The 21,155-nt window shown below is 37.9% G+C and overlaps 1 protein-coding gene across 1 annotated transcript in view; it reads left to right on the top strand.

Moving 5' to 3' along the window:
* PLPPR1 (phospholipid phosphatase related 1) overlaps window positions 1–21,155 on the top strand; it is a 65,251-nt gene that overhangs the window by 15,041 nt on the left and 29,055 nt on the right. Inside the window, exon 2 of the mRNA XM_081238145.1 lies at window positions 8,955–9,087. Within this exon, the coding sequence (XP_081094271.1) occupies window positions 8,955–9,087 (133 nt within the window). The remainder of the gene's footprint in view (window positions 1–8,954; window positions 9,088–21,155) is intronic.

The raw sequence follows: 21,155 nt of genomic DNA on the forward strand, positions 1-21,155 counted from the left end.
TGCTATGAGACTAGACATCAATTACAGGAAAAGATGTGTAAAAAATACAAACACATGGAGGCTAAACAATACACTACTCAATAACGAAGTGATCACTGAAGAAATCAAAGAGGAAATTTAAAAATACCTAGAAACAAATGACAATGGAGACACGACGACCCAAAACCTATGGGACGCAGCAAAAGCAGTTCTAAGGGGGAAGTTTATAGCAATACAATCCCACCTTAAGAAACAGGAAGCATTTCGAGTAAACAACCTGACCCTGCACCTAAAGCAATTAGAGAAAGAAGAACAAAAATACCCCAAAGCTAGCAGAAGGAAAGAAATCATAAAGATCAGATCAGAAATAAATGAAAAAGAAATGAAGGAAACGATAGCAAAGATCAACCAAACTAAAAGCTGGTTCTTTGAGAAGATAAACAAAATTGACAAACCATTAGCCAGACACATCAAGAAAAAAAGGGAGAAGACTCAAATCAATAGAATTAGAAATGAAAAAGGAGAAGTAACAACTGACACTGCAGAAATACAAAAGATTATGAGAGATTACTATAAGCAACTCTATTCCAATAAAATGGACAACCTGGAAGAAATGGACACATTCTTAGAAATGCACAACCTGCCAAGACTGACTCAGGAAGAAATAGAAAATATGAATAGACCAATCACAAGCACTGAAATTGAAACTGTGATTAAAAATCTTCCATCAAACAAAAGCCCAGGACCAGATGGCTTCACAGGTGATTTCTATCAAACATTTAGAGAAGAGCTAACACCTATCCTTCTCAAACTCTTCCAAAATATAGCAGAGGGAGGAACACTCCCAAACTCATTCTACGAGGCCACCATCACCTTGATACCAAAACCAGGCAAGGATGTCACAAAGAAAGAAAACTACAGGCCAATATCACTGATGAACATAGATGCAAAAATCCTCAACAAAATACTAGCAAACAGAATCCAAGAGCACATTAAAAGGATCATACACCATGATCAAGTGGGGTTTATCCCAGGAATGCAAGGATTCTTCAATATACGCAAATCAATCAATGTAATACACCATATTAACAAGTTGAAGGAGAAAAACCATATGATCATCTCAATAGATGCAGAGAAAGCTATCGACAAAATTCAACACCCATTTATGATAAAAACCCTGCAGAAAGTAGGTATAGAGGGATCTTTCCTCAACATAATAAAGGCCATATATGACAAACCCACAGCCAACATTGTCCTCAATGGTGAAAAACTGAAACCATTTCCACTAAGATCAGGAACAAGACAAGGCTGCCCACTCTCACCACTCTTATTCAACCTAGTTTTGGAAGTTTTAGCCACAGCAATCAGAGAAGAAAAGGAAATAAAAGGAATCCAAATTGGAAAAGAAGAAGTAAAGCTGTCACTGTTTGCAGATGACATGATACTATACATAGAGAATCCTAAAGATGCTACCGAAAAACTACTAGAGCTAATCAATGAATTTGGTAAAGTAGCAGGATATAAAATTAATGTACAGAAATCTCTGGCATTCCTGTACACTAATGATGAAAAATCTGAAAATGAAATCAAGAAAACACTCCCATTTACCATCGCAACAAAAAGAATAAAATATCTAGGAATAAACCTACCTAAGGAGACAAAAGACCTGTATGCAGAAAACTATAAGACACTGATGAAAGAAATTAAAGATGATACAAATAGATGGAGAGATATACCATGCTCCTGGATTGGAAGAATCAATATTGTGAAAATGACTCTACTACCGAAAGCAATCTACAGATTCAATGCAATCCCTATCAAACTACCAATGGCATTTTTCACAGAACTAGAACAAAAAATTTCAAAATTTGTTTGGAAAAACAAAAGACCCCGAATAGCTAAAGCAATCTTGAGAACGAAAAACGGAGCTGGAGGAATCAGGCTCCCTGACTTCAGACTATACTACAAAGCTACAGTAATTAAGACAGTCTGGTACTGGCATAAAAACAGAAAGATAGATCAGTGGATCAGGATAGAAAGCCCAGAGATAAACCCACGCACATATGGCCAACTTATCTTTGATAAAGGAGGCAGGAATGTACAGTGGAGAAAGGACAGCCTCTTCAATAAGTGGTGCTGGGAAAACTGAACAGGGACATGTAAAAGTTTGAGATTAGATCATTCCCTAGCACCATACACAAAAATAAGCTCAAAATGGATCAAAGACTTAAATGTAAGGCCAGAAACTATCAAACTCTTAGAGGAAAACATAGGTAGAACACTCTATGACATAAATCACAGCAAGATCCTTTTGGACCCACCTCCTAGAGAAATGGAAATAAAAACAAAGATAAACAAATGGGACCTAATGAAACTTCAAAGCTTTTGCACAGCAAAGGAAACCATAAAGAAGACCAAAAGACAACCCTCAGAATGGGAGAAAATATTTGCAAATGAAGCAACTGACAAAGGATTAATCTCCAAAATTTATAAACAGCTCATGCAGCTCAATAGCAAAAAAACAGACAACCCAATCCAAAAATGGGCAGAAGACTTAAATAGGCATTTCTACAAAGAAGATATACAGACTGCCAACAAACACATGAAAGAATGCTCAACATCATTAATCATTAGAGAAATGCAAATCAAAACTACAATGAGATATCATCTCACACCAGTCAGAATGGCCATCATCAAGAAATCTAGAAACAATAAATGCTGGAGAGGGTGTGGAGAAAAGGGAACACTCTTGCACTGCTGGTGGGAATGTGAATTGGTACAGCCACTATGGAGAACGGTATGGAGGTTCCTTAAAAAACTACAAATAGAACTACCATATGACCCAGCAATCCCACTACTGGGCATATACCCTGAGAAAACCATAATTCAAAAAGAGACATGTACCAAAATGTTCATTGCAGCTCTATTCACAATAGCCCGGAGCTGGAAACAACCTAAGTGTCCATCATCGGATGAATGGATAAAGAAGATGTGGCACATATATACAATGGAATATTACTCAGCCATAAAAAGAAACGAAACTGAGCTATTTGTAATGAGGTGGATAGACCTAGAGTCTGTCATACAGAGTGAAGTTAGTCAGAAAGAGAAAGACAAATACCGTATGCTAACACATATATACGGAATTTAAAAAAAAAATGTCATGAAGAACCTAGGGGCAAAACGGGAATGAAGACGCAGACCTACTTGAGAATGGACTTGAGGATATGGGGAGGGGGAAGGGTGGACTGTGACAAGGCGAAAGAGAGGCATGGACGTGTATACACTACCAAACGTAAGGTAGATAGATAGTGGGAAGCAGCCGCAGAGCACAGGGAGATCAGCTCGGTGCTTTGTGACCGCCTGGAGGGGTGGGATGGGGAGGGTGGGAGGGAGGGAGATGCATGAGGGAAGGGATGTGGGAACAGATGTATATGTATGACTGATTCACTTTGTTATAAAGCAGAAACTAATTAAAAAAAAAAAAAAGAGAAATCTAGAAACAATAAATGCTGGAGAGGGTGTGGAGAAAAGGGAACACTCTTGCACTGCTGGTGGGAATGTGAATTGGTACAGCCACTATGGAGAACGGTATGGAGGTTCCTTAAAAAACTACAAATAGAACTACCATATGACCCAGCAATCCCACTACTGGGCATATACCCTGAGACAACCATAATTCAAAAAGAGACATGTACCAAAATGTTCATTGCAGCTCTATTCACAATAGCCCGGAGCTGGAAACAACCTAAGTGTCCATCATCGGATGAATGGATAAAGAAGATGTGGCACATATATACAATGGAATATTACTCAGCCATAAAAAGAAACGAAACTGAGCTATTTGTAATGAGGTGGATAGACCTAGAGTCTGTCATACAGAGTGAAGTTAGTCAGAAAGAGAAAGACAAATACCGTATGCTAACACATATATACGGAATTTAAAAAAAAAATGTCATGAAGAACCTAGGGGCAAAACAGGAATGAAGACGCAGACCTACTTGAGAATGGACTTGAGGATATGGGGAGGGGGAAGGGTGGGCTGTGACAAGGCGAAAGAGAGGCATGGACGTGTATACACTACCAAACGTAAGGTAGATAGATAGTGGGGAGCAGCCGCAGAGCACAGGGAGATCAGCTCGGTGCTTTGTGACCGCCTGGAGGGGTGGGATGGGGAGGGTGGGAGGGAGGGAGATGCATGAGGGAAGGGATGTGGGAACAGATGTATATGTATGACTGATTCACTTTGTTATAAAGCAGAAACTAATTAAAAAAATAAATAAATAAACTTAAAAAAAAAAAAGTATATTTACTGTTATCTAAGTGTCTTAGGTCATGTCACTTGTGATTGTAGCCAGCATAGCTGGGGGATGAGAGATGGATGCACCAATGGAATTCACTTGCTGTTTGTTCATGGCCAGGTCTAGAGTTTGGCCTTGATCATTTCTCACCAGAGGGTATGCTCATTTGCTATGAGTGATAGGATGCTTGTTAGCCAACAATTTGAAAGGCCATAATAGGCAGGACAGCCAGGGCTGAACACATGGAGAGTCCCACATGTCCCAGCTGCTCTCTGAAAAGAGTGGTGGATAGAGGCAGAGTGTGTGTGGCAAAGATACAGATGGAGGAACACAACCATTGCCAGAACCAGAGTCATAAATCTGCCAAGTGGGTAGATGGCTTCCAACATCGGCTGGGGCCAGGCAGGAAAGAAAAGAGACCTCTACCTTTATCAAGCAGAACCTTCCGTCTCTCTCTCCAAGCAGAATCAGGCCCTGTATGAGACTATGGAACCCAGTGGATGGAGAAATAGCATCCTATGTGTGATCAGAGAAACGCAGTGAAATGAACATCCATGAAGCCCATTCACTGAGATCTAAGAACTGGATTATTTTATCAGCAACCTTTATGTCCATCACAGTCTGAACTGGATGGACCAGGAATACTGTCCTACCTTGAAGTTATAAAATGACCCCCTTCCTCCCTTTCTTTCTTCCTTCCTTCTTTATGTAAACATTATTACTTAATATACTCAAAGTATTATGTCGATAATTAGATATATACGTTAGCATATATCCTTGCTCTGCTTTTTTTCTTTTGTATTTCACACCTCAATTGTGATATGAATATTGTTGACCAATAGTATCAATTATTGTTTGCTGTTTGTTGATTTTTTTTTTTTTTTTTTTTTGGCTGCGGGGATCTTTTAGTTGCGGCATGCGGGATCTAGCTCCCTGACCAGGGATTGAACCCGGGCCCCCTGCATTGGGAGCATGGAGTCTTAACCACTGGACCACCAGGGAAGTCCCAATAGTATCAATTCTTATAATGCTTATCACCTTTGACATGAGAGTCTCAGGACATTTTACTTATGGATTTATTTGAGCCCCATACCCTTTTCACATGACAAGTTTTGTTTGGTATGCCTTGGAGTTATTTTGTTTAGATCTGTGTGTATGTGTGCACACGTGTATTTTTAACAAGAACATGTTTTGTGTAGATTTTCTCTCACATTTTCTTGCTTTGTTGCCTCTTGTGTGAGTAGTGACAACCTTCACTAAATGGAGAACTTCTAGAATTTTCTTCTCTTATAGAGTAAGGATATTTTGGGCTTCTGAAATGGCTGAGGCAAGAATTGCTTATTTCTTTTCTTATCCCTATGTGTTTACCACTCTCCATCCCATTTCCCTGCTTTACTTTTTAATCATGTCATTTCACAACATTACACGATATACTTACTGGTTTATTTGTGCTCTCCCCCACTATTCTCTGTTCACAGCTACGTCTCCCATGCTAGAACAATTCCTGGCAGAATAGGTGCTCCCTCTCCAAAATTGTTGAATGTAAAATGCATATATGAGTAAATTTAGTTTAAAAGAGATACTTTACTTTGTATTTGTTAATCCTTAATTTTTTACTATATTCCTAAGCAGTACAGCAAAAATTGCATGCTTTCTGGTCCATATGGGGAATTTCCTGCAGAGAAATCTTCAGAGAAGTTAAGGTCAGAGGGTTCTACCCATACATAGGTACTCTAAAGATTCAGTCTTTTATTCATTCAACAAATATTGATTGAATCTACTATATACCAGTCCCTGTTCTAGTTACCATGCAAGGAAGGGCAAAAGTCTTTCCCATAAGGACATCATAGTCAAATGAAGAGGGACATACAGACAATAATTGCAATTGATTGGGTAGATGTCAGGACAGAGATCTGTGTAATATGTTGTGGGAACAATGACAAGGCAGGATCTCCCTTTTCCTGAGGGGACCTGGCAAAGTTTCTTTACAGTCTACCTCATTAAACCTATATTCCAAAAAACCTGCATTAATCTGATATGCTTAATTCATTCAACATTGAATAACTACTATGTACCTTACACTGAGCTATGCCCTGGGGACATAACTGGAATAAGACATGTGGGACATCCCATAACAAGGAATAACAATGATAGTATGTAATCGTACTATCATTGTAATTTGTGATAGAAATGGAAAGGAGAAACACAAGGAAAGAGAGTCATGTACAACATGAATGCCTAAGCTAGTCTGTGGGAGCAGAGAAAGCTCCCTCAAGGAAATACTATTTCATGTACCCGACTATGCATGAATTTATCCCTATCTGTTCACTAAGATAAAGAAGAGTAATGCAGTGCCATCATTGCAGTGGGGACAAACAAAGCCCCTTGGCACCTTGTTTTGGCAGAGATAGGTCTAACGAGAAAAGAGGGAGGGCTGAGTTCTTGAAACTATTCAAATATTTTCACCTGACAGAGCAACAACTCATTGTTAATTCCAAGGGACGTCAGGCACAAAATATTCTTAGACATACATAGACAGCACCTGCCAAGGTGATCCATGCTGGCCCATCATTTGTCTGTCTGACCCTGAACTCATTCTTTTCCTGCCAACTTCCATACCATTCTGACTTGCCCATAGTTCTATTTCCATTACACCATTCTATCTTGTACTTTAATATCATCTACATTTTTTAGTGTTTAAAGCATATTGCATTTGTTTTGTTTTCTATGTTGTCAACATTAAACACAAATTCAACAAATATTTTATTTATCACTGCTGAGTAAAAGTGTAGCAGTTAAGAGAAAGGACTCCACAGCCAGGTTTTCCTGGCTTCAGAGCTGGGATTTGTGACGACCTTGGACAAATTATTTAACCCCTCTACACCTCAGGTGTCTTATCTGTACAATGGGATAACAGTATCTATTTATAGACCACCTGCTAGAGCTGCTTCAGACACTGTCTGGCTGTGTGTGGCCAAGTCCCTGAGACTTTCGGGTTCCTCCCTCATAAAAGGAAGGGGAAAACATCTGTAGACGATTCCAGTTTTACTATTCTATAGCTTAACTTCCATCTCTCATGTGCCATTCATGACGTTGGCATCTTGATCCATCTAAACAGATATTCTATAATGATAGGAAGAGTATAAGGCATAGGAATTCTTTTTTTTTTTTTTTTTTTTTGCGGTACGCTGGCCTCTCACTGCTGTGGCCTCTCCTGTTGCGGAGTACAGGCTCCGGACGCACAGGCTCAGCGGCCATGGCTCACGGGCCCAGCCGCTCCACGGCATGTGGGATCTTCCCAGACTGGGGCATGAACCCATGTCCCCTGCATCGGCAGGCAGACTCTCAACCACTGCACCACCAGGAAAGCCCCATAGGAATTCTTAAAACATTGATGAAGTTTATCTAAAACCACAAGCACACGCATAGCAAAGAAGAACAATTATAAGATCACATTCTTCTGGGGAAATATTGAAATGAGGGTTCAGAAAATAAAAATGGCATATGATGTGGTGGGAAATGTGGACTCTGGAACCCAGTTGTACTGAATACCAATCCCAGGCCTCCACATGCCAGTTGTATGCTCTGGAGGGTAAGTTACTTAACTACACTGAACTTCCATTCTTCACCAGTAAAGCAAAGGTAATACTACCTACACTAGGGACTTTGTGACCATGAAAACTATTATGATAAAGTGCTTGACACCCAGTTTGCAATAGATGATGGTAATTATTAACTTTTTATTCACTGAAGGTTCTCAGTCTTCAGCCACGACAGTGTCAAAGTTGGTGACAACTTCCCTCATGCCAGATCCTTATTTTAAATGGGAATACAGTGCGCTGAGTGCTATAAGCATAATGAAGAAATATAAGATATGGTCCCTGTCATAAGGAAGCTTACAATGTACACAAAGGCATTATGATTTAAATGGTAATATACATGTATTCAAGATAACAAGAGGTGCCAATCATAAAGGTGTGACAGTCAACCAGTTCAGAGTAGAATATTGATCAGGCAAATGTGTTCGAATAAAGATGGCAGTATTGCCACATAATGGAGTAATATTGTGATGGGTGCGTATAATGCCCTCCTAGGCTGTCCCAGTCATTCCGCATCATTGCAATGCACACATTCAGTTAAAAATATTCAAGGGCTTCCCTGGTGGCGCAGTGGTTGAGAGTCCACCTGCCGATGCAGGGGACACGGGTTCGTGCCCCAGTCTGGGAAGATCCCACATGCCGCGGAGCGGCTGGGCCCATGAGCCATGGCCGCTGAGCCTGCGCATCCGGAGCCTGTGCTCTGCAACGGGAGAGGCCACAACAGTGACAGGCCCGCGTACCACAAAAAAAAAAAAAAAAAAAAAAAAAATTCAAATCCAGCCTGAGTGAGCCTTATCATAGATTCTATTCTTCAATTTATTATTTCAACTTAGGTTTCATATGACTTTAGAATTTAATATTATAACCTGAAATCTATCTGAAATTATCAATTATTGCTTTCTCTAATTCTTTTGAAGAGTTAACTACAAATTACTATTTAACTCTCCATCTCTCCAACATGATATCTTCTAATATAATTGTGAAGCCTCAAAAGTTTTTAGTTTTTTCTTAAGCTACTGGTCTCTTTTATCAGACAGCTATCCAACTTGACAATTCTTCAACATTCCTTCTCCAGATTTTTATTGGTGAGATATCCATGTATTTCATAAAGTCAACCAGAGAATCTCTGATTGCCCAGGAGAAAACAATTCTGACCGGAGAATGCTGTTACCTGAACCCCTTACTCCGAAGGATCATAAGATTCATAGGTGAGTACAAGGGCATGTTGGACTAAGCCCTCGCTTATAGGTAAAACTTACTAAACTTACTGAAGATGAACACACTTGATAAAATAACCTAAGCTATGGAAGCATCAACTTTAAAAGCAAGAGTTGTTTGGGGGATTTTCCAGGAAGTACAAAATTGAGCCTGATCCTGGTACCAAGGCAAATTTTTGATCCTTAAAGTGAAGCAATACTTATTGTTTTACAAATGATTTCAACTTTGATTTTTTTTTCCTACACAATACTTATCTGAGATTCCCTTGGGACATATATTTTAATATTGACTGGATATTGCCATATACCCTTTAGCTGCGTCAGGCAAGGGGGTACAGCATCAGGAGACACCAGTAAAGTGAACTAGAAATAATCAACTTTCCTGACAAAACTTTCCTATCCAGTAACTTTGTTATGCAGGGAACTTTAAAAAGTATGGAAAATCTAATCCATCAGGTCTTAAAAAGAATGCCTTTCCAAAGTTGGAAAACACATAGTTTTATTAGTGTTCATGATGAGGAATAATTAAGACATTTTCTATAACCCTCCTTCTAGGACTTTTATAAAAATCCTGAGGATATATGGATAATGATTATAAATATGGGAATGAATGTGTATGTGAGTAAAGGTAGGAATATAGATCTCTCAGAGTTCCTACACGGTGAGTACTCAGTAAGTAACTATTAGTGTTCTAATGAGATCCTGCAAATACCTACTGGTCAGGTGTTCATGGGAGCCAGGATTAAACTCTGAAAGTATCAACATGGTGCTAAAACAAGCCATGATACCATTTAGAACATATGGAACTGACAACTGAGAAAGTGAGGGCCAGAACACAGCTCCTTTGGTTATCCTTAATCCTTTTCTTCCTGTTATAGAAAAGGGTCAAATTTCCTCAAGTCATGAGCAAATGATCATATCAAAATCAAATATGCAGGGGCTTCCCTGGTGGCACAGTGGTTGAGAGTCCGCCTGTCAATGCAGGGGACGCGGGTTCGTGCCCCGGTCCGGGAAGATCCCACATGCCGTAGAGAGGCTGGGCCCGTGAGCCATGGCTGCTGAGCCTGCGCATCTGGAGCCTGTGCTCTGCAACGGGAGAGGCCACAACAGTGAGAGGCCTGTGTACCACAAAAAAAAAAAAAAAAAAAAAACAAAAAAAAAAATATGCAGTAACTTCATGCACCCCTATGTTCACAGCAGCACTATTTACAATAGCCAAGACATGAAAACAACCTATATGTTCATTAGCAGATTAACAGATAAAGATGTGGTACATATACACAATGGAATATTACTCAGCCATTAAAAAGAATGAAATAATGCCATTTGCAGCAACATGGATAGACCTAGAGATTATCCTACTAAGCCAGAAAGACAAATACCATATGATATCACATATAAATGAAATCTAAAATATGACACAAATGAACATATCTATGAAACAAAAACAGACTTACAGACAGAGAACAGACTTGTGGTTGTGGGGTGGGGGGCGGAGAGAAGGACTGGGAGTTTGGGATTAGCAGATGCAAACTAGTATATGTAGGATGGATACACAACAAGGTCCTACTGTGTAGCACAGGGAACTGTATTCAATATCCTGTGATAAACCGTAATGGAAAAGAATACAAAAAGAATATATATGTATAACTGGATCACTTTGCTGTACAGCAGAAATTAAACACAACATTGTAAATCAACTATACTTCAATAAAATTTTTTAAAAATATGCAGTAACTTCTAACATTGGCATGGGAGTTAGGGAAGTAGTAGAGTGGGAGGGCTAAGAAAACCTAAGTTAAAAGAAGTAACCCTTAACATTAAAATAGTCTTCAGCATTTACTGATGGTATTTGCAGAATGACCTGTGGGCGTCTGCAGTCGGCTCATTGGGTATACCCTCACCCATATGATGTCACCTCTATCTAGTTTACTCATTCCAAACAATGATGCCTTTCAAAGACATCCGGAGTTTGGTCACCTGCTACCAGAGTGGCTTCAAGGAAGACAAGAGGAGAGGTGAGAATATTTATTATACAGAACACTGGACTAGACACTTTATAATTTCATTTGATCCACCCAACACCCTATAAGGTAGGTTATAGTTCTAACTGTGCAGATGAAGAATATGATATAAAATGGGATAAAGTAACTGTTCCCAAGGACTGTGAGTGTGTGGGTAAGGCTAATAATGCCTGTATTAGGGATCTTCTAAGCATGAAAAATACTATGATAAAGTGCCTGACACCCAGTTTTCAATAGATGATGGTAATTATTAACTTCTAAGTTTTCATTCCATGATTTTGCTTTCCGTGGTTTCAGTTACTCACAGTCAACCAAAAATATTAAACGAAAAATTACAGAAATAAACAGTTCATAAGTTTTAAATCATGCTCCATTCTGAGTATGATGAAATCTTGTGCCATCCTGCTCTGTCGTGAATTATCCCTTTGTCCAAATTATCCCACCCATCGGTCACTTAGAGGCCGTCTGGTTATCAAATCAACTGTCATGATATGGCAGGGCTTTTGTTCAAGTAATCCTTATTTTACGTATTAATGGCCCCAAAGCGCAAGAGTAGTGATGCTGGCAATTGGATATGCGAAAGAGAAGCTGTAAAGCACTTTCTTTAAGTGAAAAGGTAAAAGTTCTCAATAAGGAAAGAAAAAAATCACATGCTGAGGTTGAACAGTAAGAACAAATCTTCTGTTTGTGAAATTGTAAAGAAAAAAAAAGTAATACATGCTAGTTCTGCTGTCCCACCTCAAACTGCAAAAATTACAGCCACAGCCATGGTAAGTGCTTAGTTAAGACAGAAAAGGCATTAAATTTGTACAATAAGATATTTTGAGAGAGAGAGATTACATTCACCTTTAATTACAGTACATTGTTATAATTCTATTTTGTTATTAGTTATTGTTAATATCTTACTGTACTTAATTTATAAATTAAACCTTATTATAGGTATATATGTATTAGAAAAACATAGTATATATAGGATTTGGTATGATCCACAGTTTCAGGCATCTACTGAGGGGGTCTTGGACCATACCTCCGTGGATAAGGGGGGACTACTGTAATTTGTGATCCCTTGGAGAGCAGGGACTATATCTTTTTCACTTTGTATCAACAGCATATTGCAAAATGCCTGGCACATAGTAGGTTTTCCATAATTTTTTTGGAGGAGTAAAGAGCAAAAACTAAACTCTGTTAAATCATAGATTTCCCTAAAATTGCTTCCATAAATTCTGATTCTTAAATATTCACTTGCCTCCTGTTTAATTAACTTTATTACCTCTCTTCAGCTTAGTTCTAAAAGATTAAGGTACATAAATAAGGCAATTTCTAAGAGAAAGTCAAAAGTCTATTCTGACTTTTCATATAGGAGAGTTGAAGATGGGAGGAGGGGTCTATCTTGAGATGGGTAACTTTTTCTTAGTATCTGTGGATTAAATTTTTCCATAAGAGAAAAAAACATATTACTTGAAGTAAAGATCCTTTATATGGAGATGTTTCCTTTGAAAACATTAAAGTAAAATAAGGTAATAAAATGCATTAGAAATGTTATTGTAAAGATCTTAACAGTCTTTTTTTCTAGCCCAGTAGCCACCAAAATACACACCCTGCAGTTGGCATTAGAAAATAACAACTGTTTCAGCTAACTATTCTAATTAAGCTGAAATGGCATGACTTTGCTCTTGCAGTTTATGTAATTATTCTAGAACCCACTATCAACAGTGTTACCCAACAAATACAATCAGCTTCGCATTGCAAAAATGGTCAGTGGACTAGCAAAATATTTTTTAAAAAAATAATGCTTTATGCTGTCAAGGATGAGAAAAAACTTGGGATTCTAGTACAATTCTAGTGAGACTAAGTTGATATACCCTTTCTGCACAGCAATTTGACAGTATATTTCAATAGCCTTAAAATAAGCCTCCTTTTTAACCCCAAATCCTACTTCAAATAATCTTTCCTAAGGAAATGATCAGAAATGTAAATTATTTTTTATGGACTAAAATTATTTTGTCATAACATAAATTAGAAATATCCAATAATATAATTTTTACAAATAATGCTAACCATCATAAGGTACAATCTCAGAAAATGGTATTTTTTAAGAATTTTTAATGAAAGGGGAAATATTCATGATGTAACACTATGTGGAAAAAGTCAAGACACCAGGAACCTATGATTATTTCTAAATAAAAAGAATGCAACATGATACGTATGTGTGTATATGTATCTGAACATGTATTTGTGTGTGTACGTATTTGTGTGTGTGTACATGTATCCCATAGAAAAGAGATTGAAGAAATGTAGAAGTTACGTGTTGTTATTCCTGAGTTGTAGGTTAATAGGTGAATAATTTTATATTTTGCTTTTTATTCTGTAATTTCCAATTTTTTTAAATCATAAATATGTATAATTTTAAAATCAGTAAAAGAGCTAGACATTTTGGGAGGACTGGCAAAAATAGAGGCTATCCCAAAGGATGGCCAAGTCCTTTAACACAGTGTTTGTCGTCGAAAGCAGAGCTGAAAGTGGCACCTTGGCTCTCGAATTCCCTGTCTTCTCTAGGCTGTGTGGCAGGGACTTGAACAGATAGCCCCTCACCCCACCCCACAGAGTCAAAGTCACTTTTAGCTGAGAAAATGGCAATAGCCAAGTCAAAGGGAAAACATTCAAATTAAACCATCTCTTCCTGTAGACAAATGCTAATTGTGTTGACCTTGACAGAGAGGATTGAATTCCTCTGATCCACAAATCCAACAATAAATTTTTTCCCCAAGGTTCTCGTCATTATAAGGAGGATGAAATAGACTCACAGACATAGAAAACAAATTTATGGTTACCAAAGGGGAAAGGGCAAGGGGGATAAATTAGGAGTTTGGGATTAACAGATACACACCACTACATATAAAATAAGCAACAAGGATTTACTATATAGCACAGGGAACTGTATTCAACAACTTGTAATAACCTATAATGGAAAAGAATCTGAAAAAAATATATATATATATAAAACTGAATCACTTTGCTGTATACCTGAAACTAACACAATATTATAAATCAACTATACTTCCACAAATAAACAAACAAACAAAAAGAGGATGCCTGGTCTCCCAGGCTTTAGCTATTAACCTTCATAGTTAACTTCTGTAACCATTTCTAAACTGTTGTATAATTTCTCACGCTGTGTTACATGATGTGGGAAGGGAGGAAAGAAATTGCCTGAACTAACAAATTTTACCAATGTTTTATCAAAACAAATGTAGTCAAATTAGTGACATATATTTAAGGCTTCTCTTTTTCCTCATTTTTCCCTCTCCATTCCTTCCCTTCCTACATCAGTTCCCTTGGTATGCATTAAATTGAACAACAACCATACACAGATTTAAGTTCTCAAAAGAGATAAACCTGTACATTCTCTTTTCAGCAACAAAGACAAAATAAGGAAGTCATATTTAAATTTTTTCATTCACAAATATACTTGAGTAATCATATTCTTATAAATATGAAATAGTAACTTTTTTTTTGTAACTTTTTAATTTAATACTGAAAGTATGAATAAAAAGCATTAGAATTCCATTAGGGTTTTTGGTTTGTTTGCCTTCTTGAATACATTTCTTTTGAGTTAAAGAAAAAACTGATCCAGATATACCAAGATTAGATTGTCTTTTGGCACCTAAAATAGCCTGTCATCCAGAAACTGCTTATTATGGGCTCTTCATTTGGGATCACACAGTTGCTCCATTATTACTTCCAATAAAAATTTAATTAAATACCAAGCAAGTCTTAGGCCATTTAGGTCAGGTCTAAGGATTAGGTAGCACTGGACAGAATAGAAAGTACCATGGTAAACAGTTAATTCATGTAATGCTAATTAATTGCCATAAATTAAGTGTGATCTAAATGAAGCATATTTTAAATGCAGCCTCAAAGGTCACAGTATTTTATGGTTGTAAGAATTGATACCCTGAGACAAGCTCAGCCTTTTCAAGAACTAGAAAATCCTTCTCAATTTTGAAAGTCATTTAGATGTACTTTATCTGAAAGGAGACTCCATTTGATTCAATCAGACCATTTCTACTTGCATTCTGTATTTATAATTGTAAATGGGGGGGACTGATCATATTTTCAACCTTCAACAAGTAATTTTTTGGCCATGTACCATATGCAAAACACTGATTAAGGTGTTGAGGACATATTACTGAACCAAACAGAGATTTATTTGCTCTCATTGAATTTATATTCTAGTGGGGGAAGCCAGGCATTAAACTAAAAATCATAAATCATATGTAAATCATAGTGTTTGTAAGAAGGTAAGTGTTATGGGGGAAAATCATGTAGAAAAAGGAAATAGGGGGTTTGTGGAGGCAGATATGAAATTTTAAATGGGAAGGGAAAGGCTGCCCTACAATGAGAATTGTCTAGAGTTGGCAGCGACTTCATAGCAGGACAGTGACCATCCCAGGAAACTAGGTGCCCAGTGAACTAGGCCAGGTCCATGTGCTAACTGTGGAAGTTGACCTTGGCTGCATAGTCTAAAAATCAGTTGCAGTGCCCAGGCACCCGACTTTAGTTCCGAGTCCAGAGGCTGGACATTAAAAGAGAAATGTCAAAAGCAAGGCAGGGCATAGGGCATGGGCCTATAAGTTGGTGGAGATATTTCTAGAACTCAGCAATAAGAACCAGATTTGAAGCCTAGGTAAATAGATGAGGAGGAGAAAGCCAGGATGGATCTTAGGGAATAAAGGGAACCTCAGTTTCTGGACCCCATGAGCAGCCAAGCCACGAGACTTTGAGACGAAGATGTTTGGTGCTTCCCACTAGGGACCAGGATTGGCTCTGGATGCAGGGAGGGGAGGCATGCTGAGGCTGGGAGCCTTGGCTGACTTCAAAGGCATAACCAGGGATCAAGCTCTGCTCAGGTCTCAAGAAGTTGTGATGAGGCTGCTTTTGGTTGCTCTGCTCAGTGCAGAGAACAAGCCTGCTCCTCTTTGAATGTCATCCACACTGAACCAGAGCATTACAGACCCAAACAAGGCTCCTGGCCCAGAACTCTGTAAGTTACTCTAATTGTCAAGAGCAAAGTTATTTAGTCATGAAACTCAAGTGACGCTTTTCTGAGGGCCCTTCCCAGCACCAGTGTTTAGAGGCTGGACTCAAATAAAAGGTCTAACTGAGCTGCTTAGGACTAACTAGAAGGACAAGTAAAGATTGATGCTTAAGGCCTAACTAAAAGGACTAAAGATTGCTGCTTTCTCTAGCACTTTTCAGATTAACCAGTGCAAATTCATGGCATTTCAGTGAACTTATTTGCTGTAAAGCAGAGTTTCTCTACCTCAGCATTATTGACATCTTGGGCCAGTTAATTCTTTTCTGTATGGAGGAGGGGACATCCTACATTGTAGGGTGTAGGATGCATAGTAGCATCCCTGGCCTTTACCCACCAGATGCCAGTAACAGCCCCTCCTCCATTAGAGACAACCAAAAATGTCTCCAAAGATTGCAAAATGTCCCCTGGGGACAGGATCACCCTCAGTCGAAATCCACTACTGTAAAGGTTTTAAAAAGTATTTCAAAGACTTTTAAAAAATTATTATTTATGTTTTATTAATATTTATTAACATTAATAAAGATTTATTAATATTTATGTTATGCAAGATTACATACCCAAAATCAGGCACAGCGAGGTACAAAAATACTGTCTGAATATCAGAAATGACTCCCAACAACGGATAAAGGGCAGTTTTAAAGTCTTCTACGATAAAAAAATAAAATTCACAATATATGCAAATATCGAATCATTGCATTGTACACCTGAAACTAATATAAGGTTACATGTCACTCACACCTCAATTTAAAAAAGAAAAATACAGTAGTGTGTGCTTTGAAACTAATGTAAATTATTACATTAGAACATAATAAAAGTGATCAGGAAATGCTGATGCAGAAGGCAACAGCACCAGATCAGTACGGGTTGGTCACCAACAGGGCTGGCAGCTGCCTGCTGATGGAACCTGAGGCTGGTCTGGTGGTGGGAATGGGGGTGGATTCATATCTACAGCTTGATACGAATCATACTTATTCATATTTTCGTATTCTTATAAATATGAATCAGAAAGGGCAGAATTTGAAGGCTGTTATTTGGAAGCCCTCCAGGCTATGCTTGCCTGATTTTAGATTTCTTGGTAGGTAAGGAATCGAAAATCTTCCCTCTCCACATTTAGTTTGTATCTAGGTATACTTTCTAGACTTATCTGTATCCTCTTCCTCCAGTCATTTTATTGTAAAATTATCATTGCCTCTGGCGAACTTTCAGGATTTTGTCTATCAGCGTTTGGATCCACACTGCCTAGGGGAAGTGAGAAGCAGATACTGAAAGGCAGCAAGAGTGAGAGAGGAGGCTGACCCTTGAGAGAGAAAGCCCTCAGGAGCTGTCCTGACTGAAGAGTAAAGACCCTCCTGTCGAGATAAAACCGTGTTATCAAGAAATCAGGCAACTTTATGCTTTGGGGGAGTAGAAGTGTATTGGTTTGCTCTTTCATTTATAAAAAGATTTGGGGGCTTTTCTGGTTGATTACTCTTCCTCTTCCCTTACCACGATGCGTAGTTATAGTAATGACACAGTATTCTTTAAACACCACCAGCTCATCGTATTGTAAAAAAAGGTGCTTTACTAACACAAAGGATGAATAACACACAGAGTTGAATGTATGTTTGAGGTTGTTAGAATTATAGGGCTCTTATCTCTTTCCTGTTTTCAGAATAATTTTATAATCAACTTATTTGAAATACTGAGGATATCCACATCCCTCAGTTATAAAAATGAGTCCCTAATATCTACATAGATCTCACAATTTACAAAATGTTTTTTACAACTATTTTCTACGATTTGCATTAATAACCCAGTGATTTAGGTCTATTTAAAACCTCTTTTACAGATAAAGTAACTGAGGTTCAGATTGATTTTAATAAAATCTATTCTTCAGATTAAAACCATGACATCCAGACCAGTAGACTGCTGTCAGCCTTTGGTGTTTCTGTGACATATACAGGAAAGACAGACCCAAGAATCTTGTTCTGTGAACCCTTAATATTAACTATCCAAGGAACTGATGTATTTAGTTCTGTCAGAAACTTCCTTTTGAAGCACAATATTTGATGTGTGTAGATCAATTTGCACGGATGGTGTTTGTATTATACTAGAAACAAAGTCAGATTCATTCATTCAAAGTGATGAGAAAAGTGCCTCATTCAATGATGACATATCTTAGGTAATCTATCTATCTTCTTGTTGGAAAATTATTGGCTAAGATATTGAGGAATTCTTGTTCTGTTGTGACAGGGCAAACATTTCATCAGGAGCATGTTCTAAATCCTTGCCTCTTCTCAGTGCGTGGGTGAGAACTAAAGTGCTCTTTTTCATGGCCTGACGCCTACCCATATATTTTCTTAAGTACATGAAAATACAAGCTTAGAGGGTCGCGAATAAGAGTTTGGATTTAGAGCCATAACTATTTAGTGTCTAATCCCAGCTCTTCTACTTACTAGCTGTGTGAACTAGGTCAAGTTAATTGACCTCTCTGTGCCTCAATTTCCTCATCTGTAAAATGGAGATAATGGTGTCTACCTCAGAGTTGTGGTGAGAAGTAAATGAACTAATATTTCAAAGCATTTAGAATAATACCTAGTACATACTAACCACGGTGTATTGGCTACATTATTATCATCATTACCTAGTATCCATGGCAGTCTTATTTAAACATCTCATCAGCTCAGTACACCTTGCTAGGAAATGGGATGAACATGGTAACTGCAGATAAAACGTCTTCATTAGGAAACTTCTAGTTTGAATAAAACATGTTACGGAGAAAATATTTCACCATGTCTTCTTTTTCTAAAGAAATGGTTGTTTCCTGAAGGAAGGCTCTTCACAGCTGAATTGAGAGCACATTTGCAACAGCAGAATTACTTTCTCCACTGAGATTTCCCACTAGGGAACTTGATGTGGCAAAAAGAAAAGCAAAAAGGAACTGTATTCATTTCTTTGTATCTTGTATTCCATTTGCAATGGTGCTTGGATCAAAGATGTGATCTAGAATTAAGACCTGGTGATTGAATCAGAATGTACTTTGAGGAAAGTGAACATAAGAATTCCTTAGATGTCCCCCCTTCTGCTGTCAAAATGGTGACCACATGCCACTTGCTTGTACTTGTTTGTGTGGGATAAGATCTTCATCAATTTTCCCGCTAAAATAAAGGCCAGGAATTGAGTTGAGAGTGTGTTTCCATGTTTTTTGAACATCGTTGTAGAATAACTACACAAAAGATTCACAAAGCTGATTAACTTCTGAAAATGAGAAAACGTTCAACCATACTTAATCTCACACAACACAGTTCTTGAATTCTCTTTCATTGCATTGTTTTGCTAACATAGACAGGAGAGCAGTCCTCTTTCAGAAATGTTTGATAAGAGGTTGAGAACATATGCTGAGGAAGGAGTAAGATTCCCCTCCCCTTTTCAGAGAGTACTATTACCAACCTAACCCAGATAACTTGTTTTATGTCTTTTCCACTATCCTTTTTTTTTTTAATTCTATGTGTTAGTTCCTCCACATGAAAAATATGTAGGAGCCATGCTTTCATGTACCCATGTGTTAATATTTAAACTGACAACCATTGCAACTTCTCGGAATCAAAAATGGGGCAATTTGTCCCAAAGATGTGCATGTCTATGTAAAACTGTACCCAGGTGCATCATGATTTCCAATTTCTTGTGCTTCACAAATATCTACAGTAAGAAGTCTTTCCTGTATATACAGCATGGATCTTCAGACTCCAAATTAAGGTTGTTTTCTTATTCTTGCTGCATTGAAAATGGAGAGTGCTTTGATTTCCAAATTACGATTTACAAGTTTTCTGACTCCTGAGACACTTATAAAGCCCCTGTTTTCGATTATCCTCTGTTTTCTAAGGCACCTAGCACCCTGCAGGATTTTGTGACATTTATTAAAAAGAAAAATGGTCCCTACATCATACATGCCAAGTGGTTTCATGTCAAACCCATGTTCAACAGAATCAGGGATGTGAGACACCAACATGAGTTAAAAAATTTGGACAAGTTCCTATGCTCTTTTACCCTCTTCTTCTGTCAATCTTCTCTGAAGTTTCTTCAGCAATTGATTCATGATTCCACAAATATTTGTTTGCTATGGACCAGGTTTGATACTAGGTGCTTAGATACAGTGTTGAACAAAAATAGATGTGTTCTCTGCTCTTTAGAGCTTGCATATTCTACAATCCTAATGGGAGAGATGGACATTACTGAATAATCACACATATAAATTTCCTACTGAGATAAGAGTTACAAAAAAGAAGCATAACGGTACAATACTAGTCTAAAATAGGAGTATTTTTTCCTACGCACCTATGGTCAATTAATCTACAACAAAGGAGGCAAGAATATACAATGGAGAAAAGACAGTCTCTTCAATAAGTGGTGCTGGGAAAACTGGACAGCTACGTGTAAAAGAATGAAATTAGAATATTCTCTAACAGCATACACAAAAACAAACTCAAAATGGATTAAAGACCTAAATGTAAGACCAGATACTTTAAAACTCCTACAGGAAAACATAGGTAGAACACTCTTTGACATAAATTACTGCAATATCTTTTTGGATCTGTGTCCTAGAGTAATGGAAATAAAAACAAAAATAAACAAATGGGACCTAATTAAACTTAAAAGCTTTTGCACAGCAAAGGAAATCATAAACAAAACAAAGACAACCTACAGAATGGGAGAAAATATTTGCAAATGATACGACCAACAAGAGATTAATCTCCAAAATATACAAAGAGCTCATACAGCTCAATATCAAAAGAAACCAAAACAACCCAATCAAAAAGATGGGCAGAGGGTTTCCCTTGTGGCACAGTGGTTAAGAATCCACCTGCCAATGCAGGAGACACGGGTTTGAGCCCTGGTCCGGGAAGATCCCACATGCCGCAGAGCAACTAAGCCTGTGCGCCACAACTACTGAGCCTGCA

The sequence above is a fragment of the Mesoplodon bidens genome (genome assembly GCF_964165515.1).
Source record: "Mesoplodon bidens genome assembly, chromosome: 6".
In the NCBI taxonomy this organism is placed as follows: Eukaryota; Metazoa; Chordata; class Mammalia; order Artiodactyla; family Ziphiidae; genus Mesoplodon; species Mesoplodon bidens.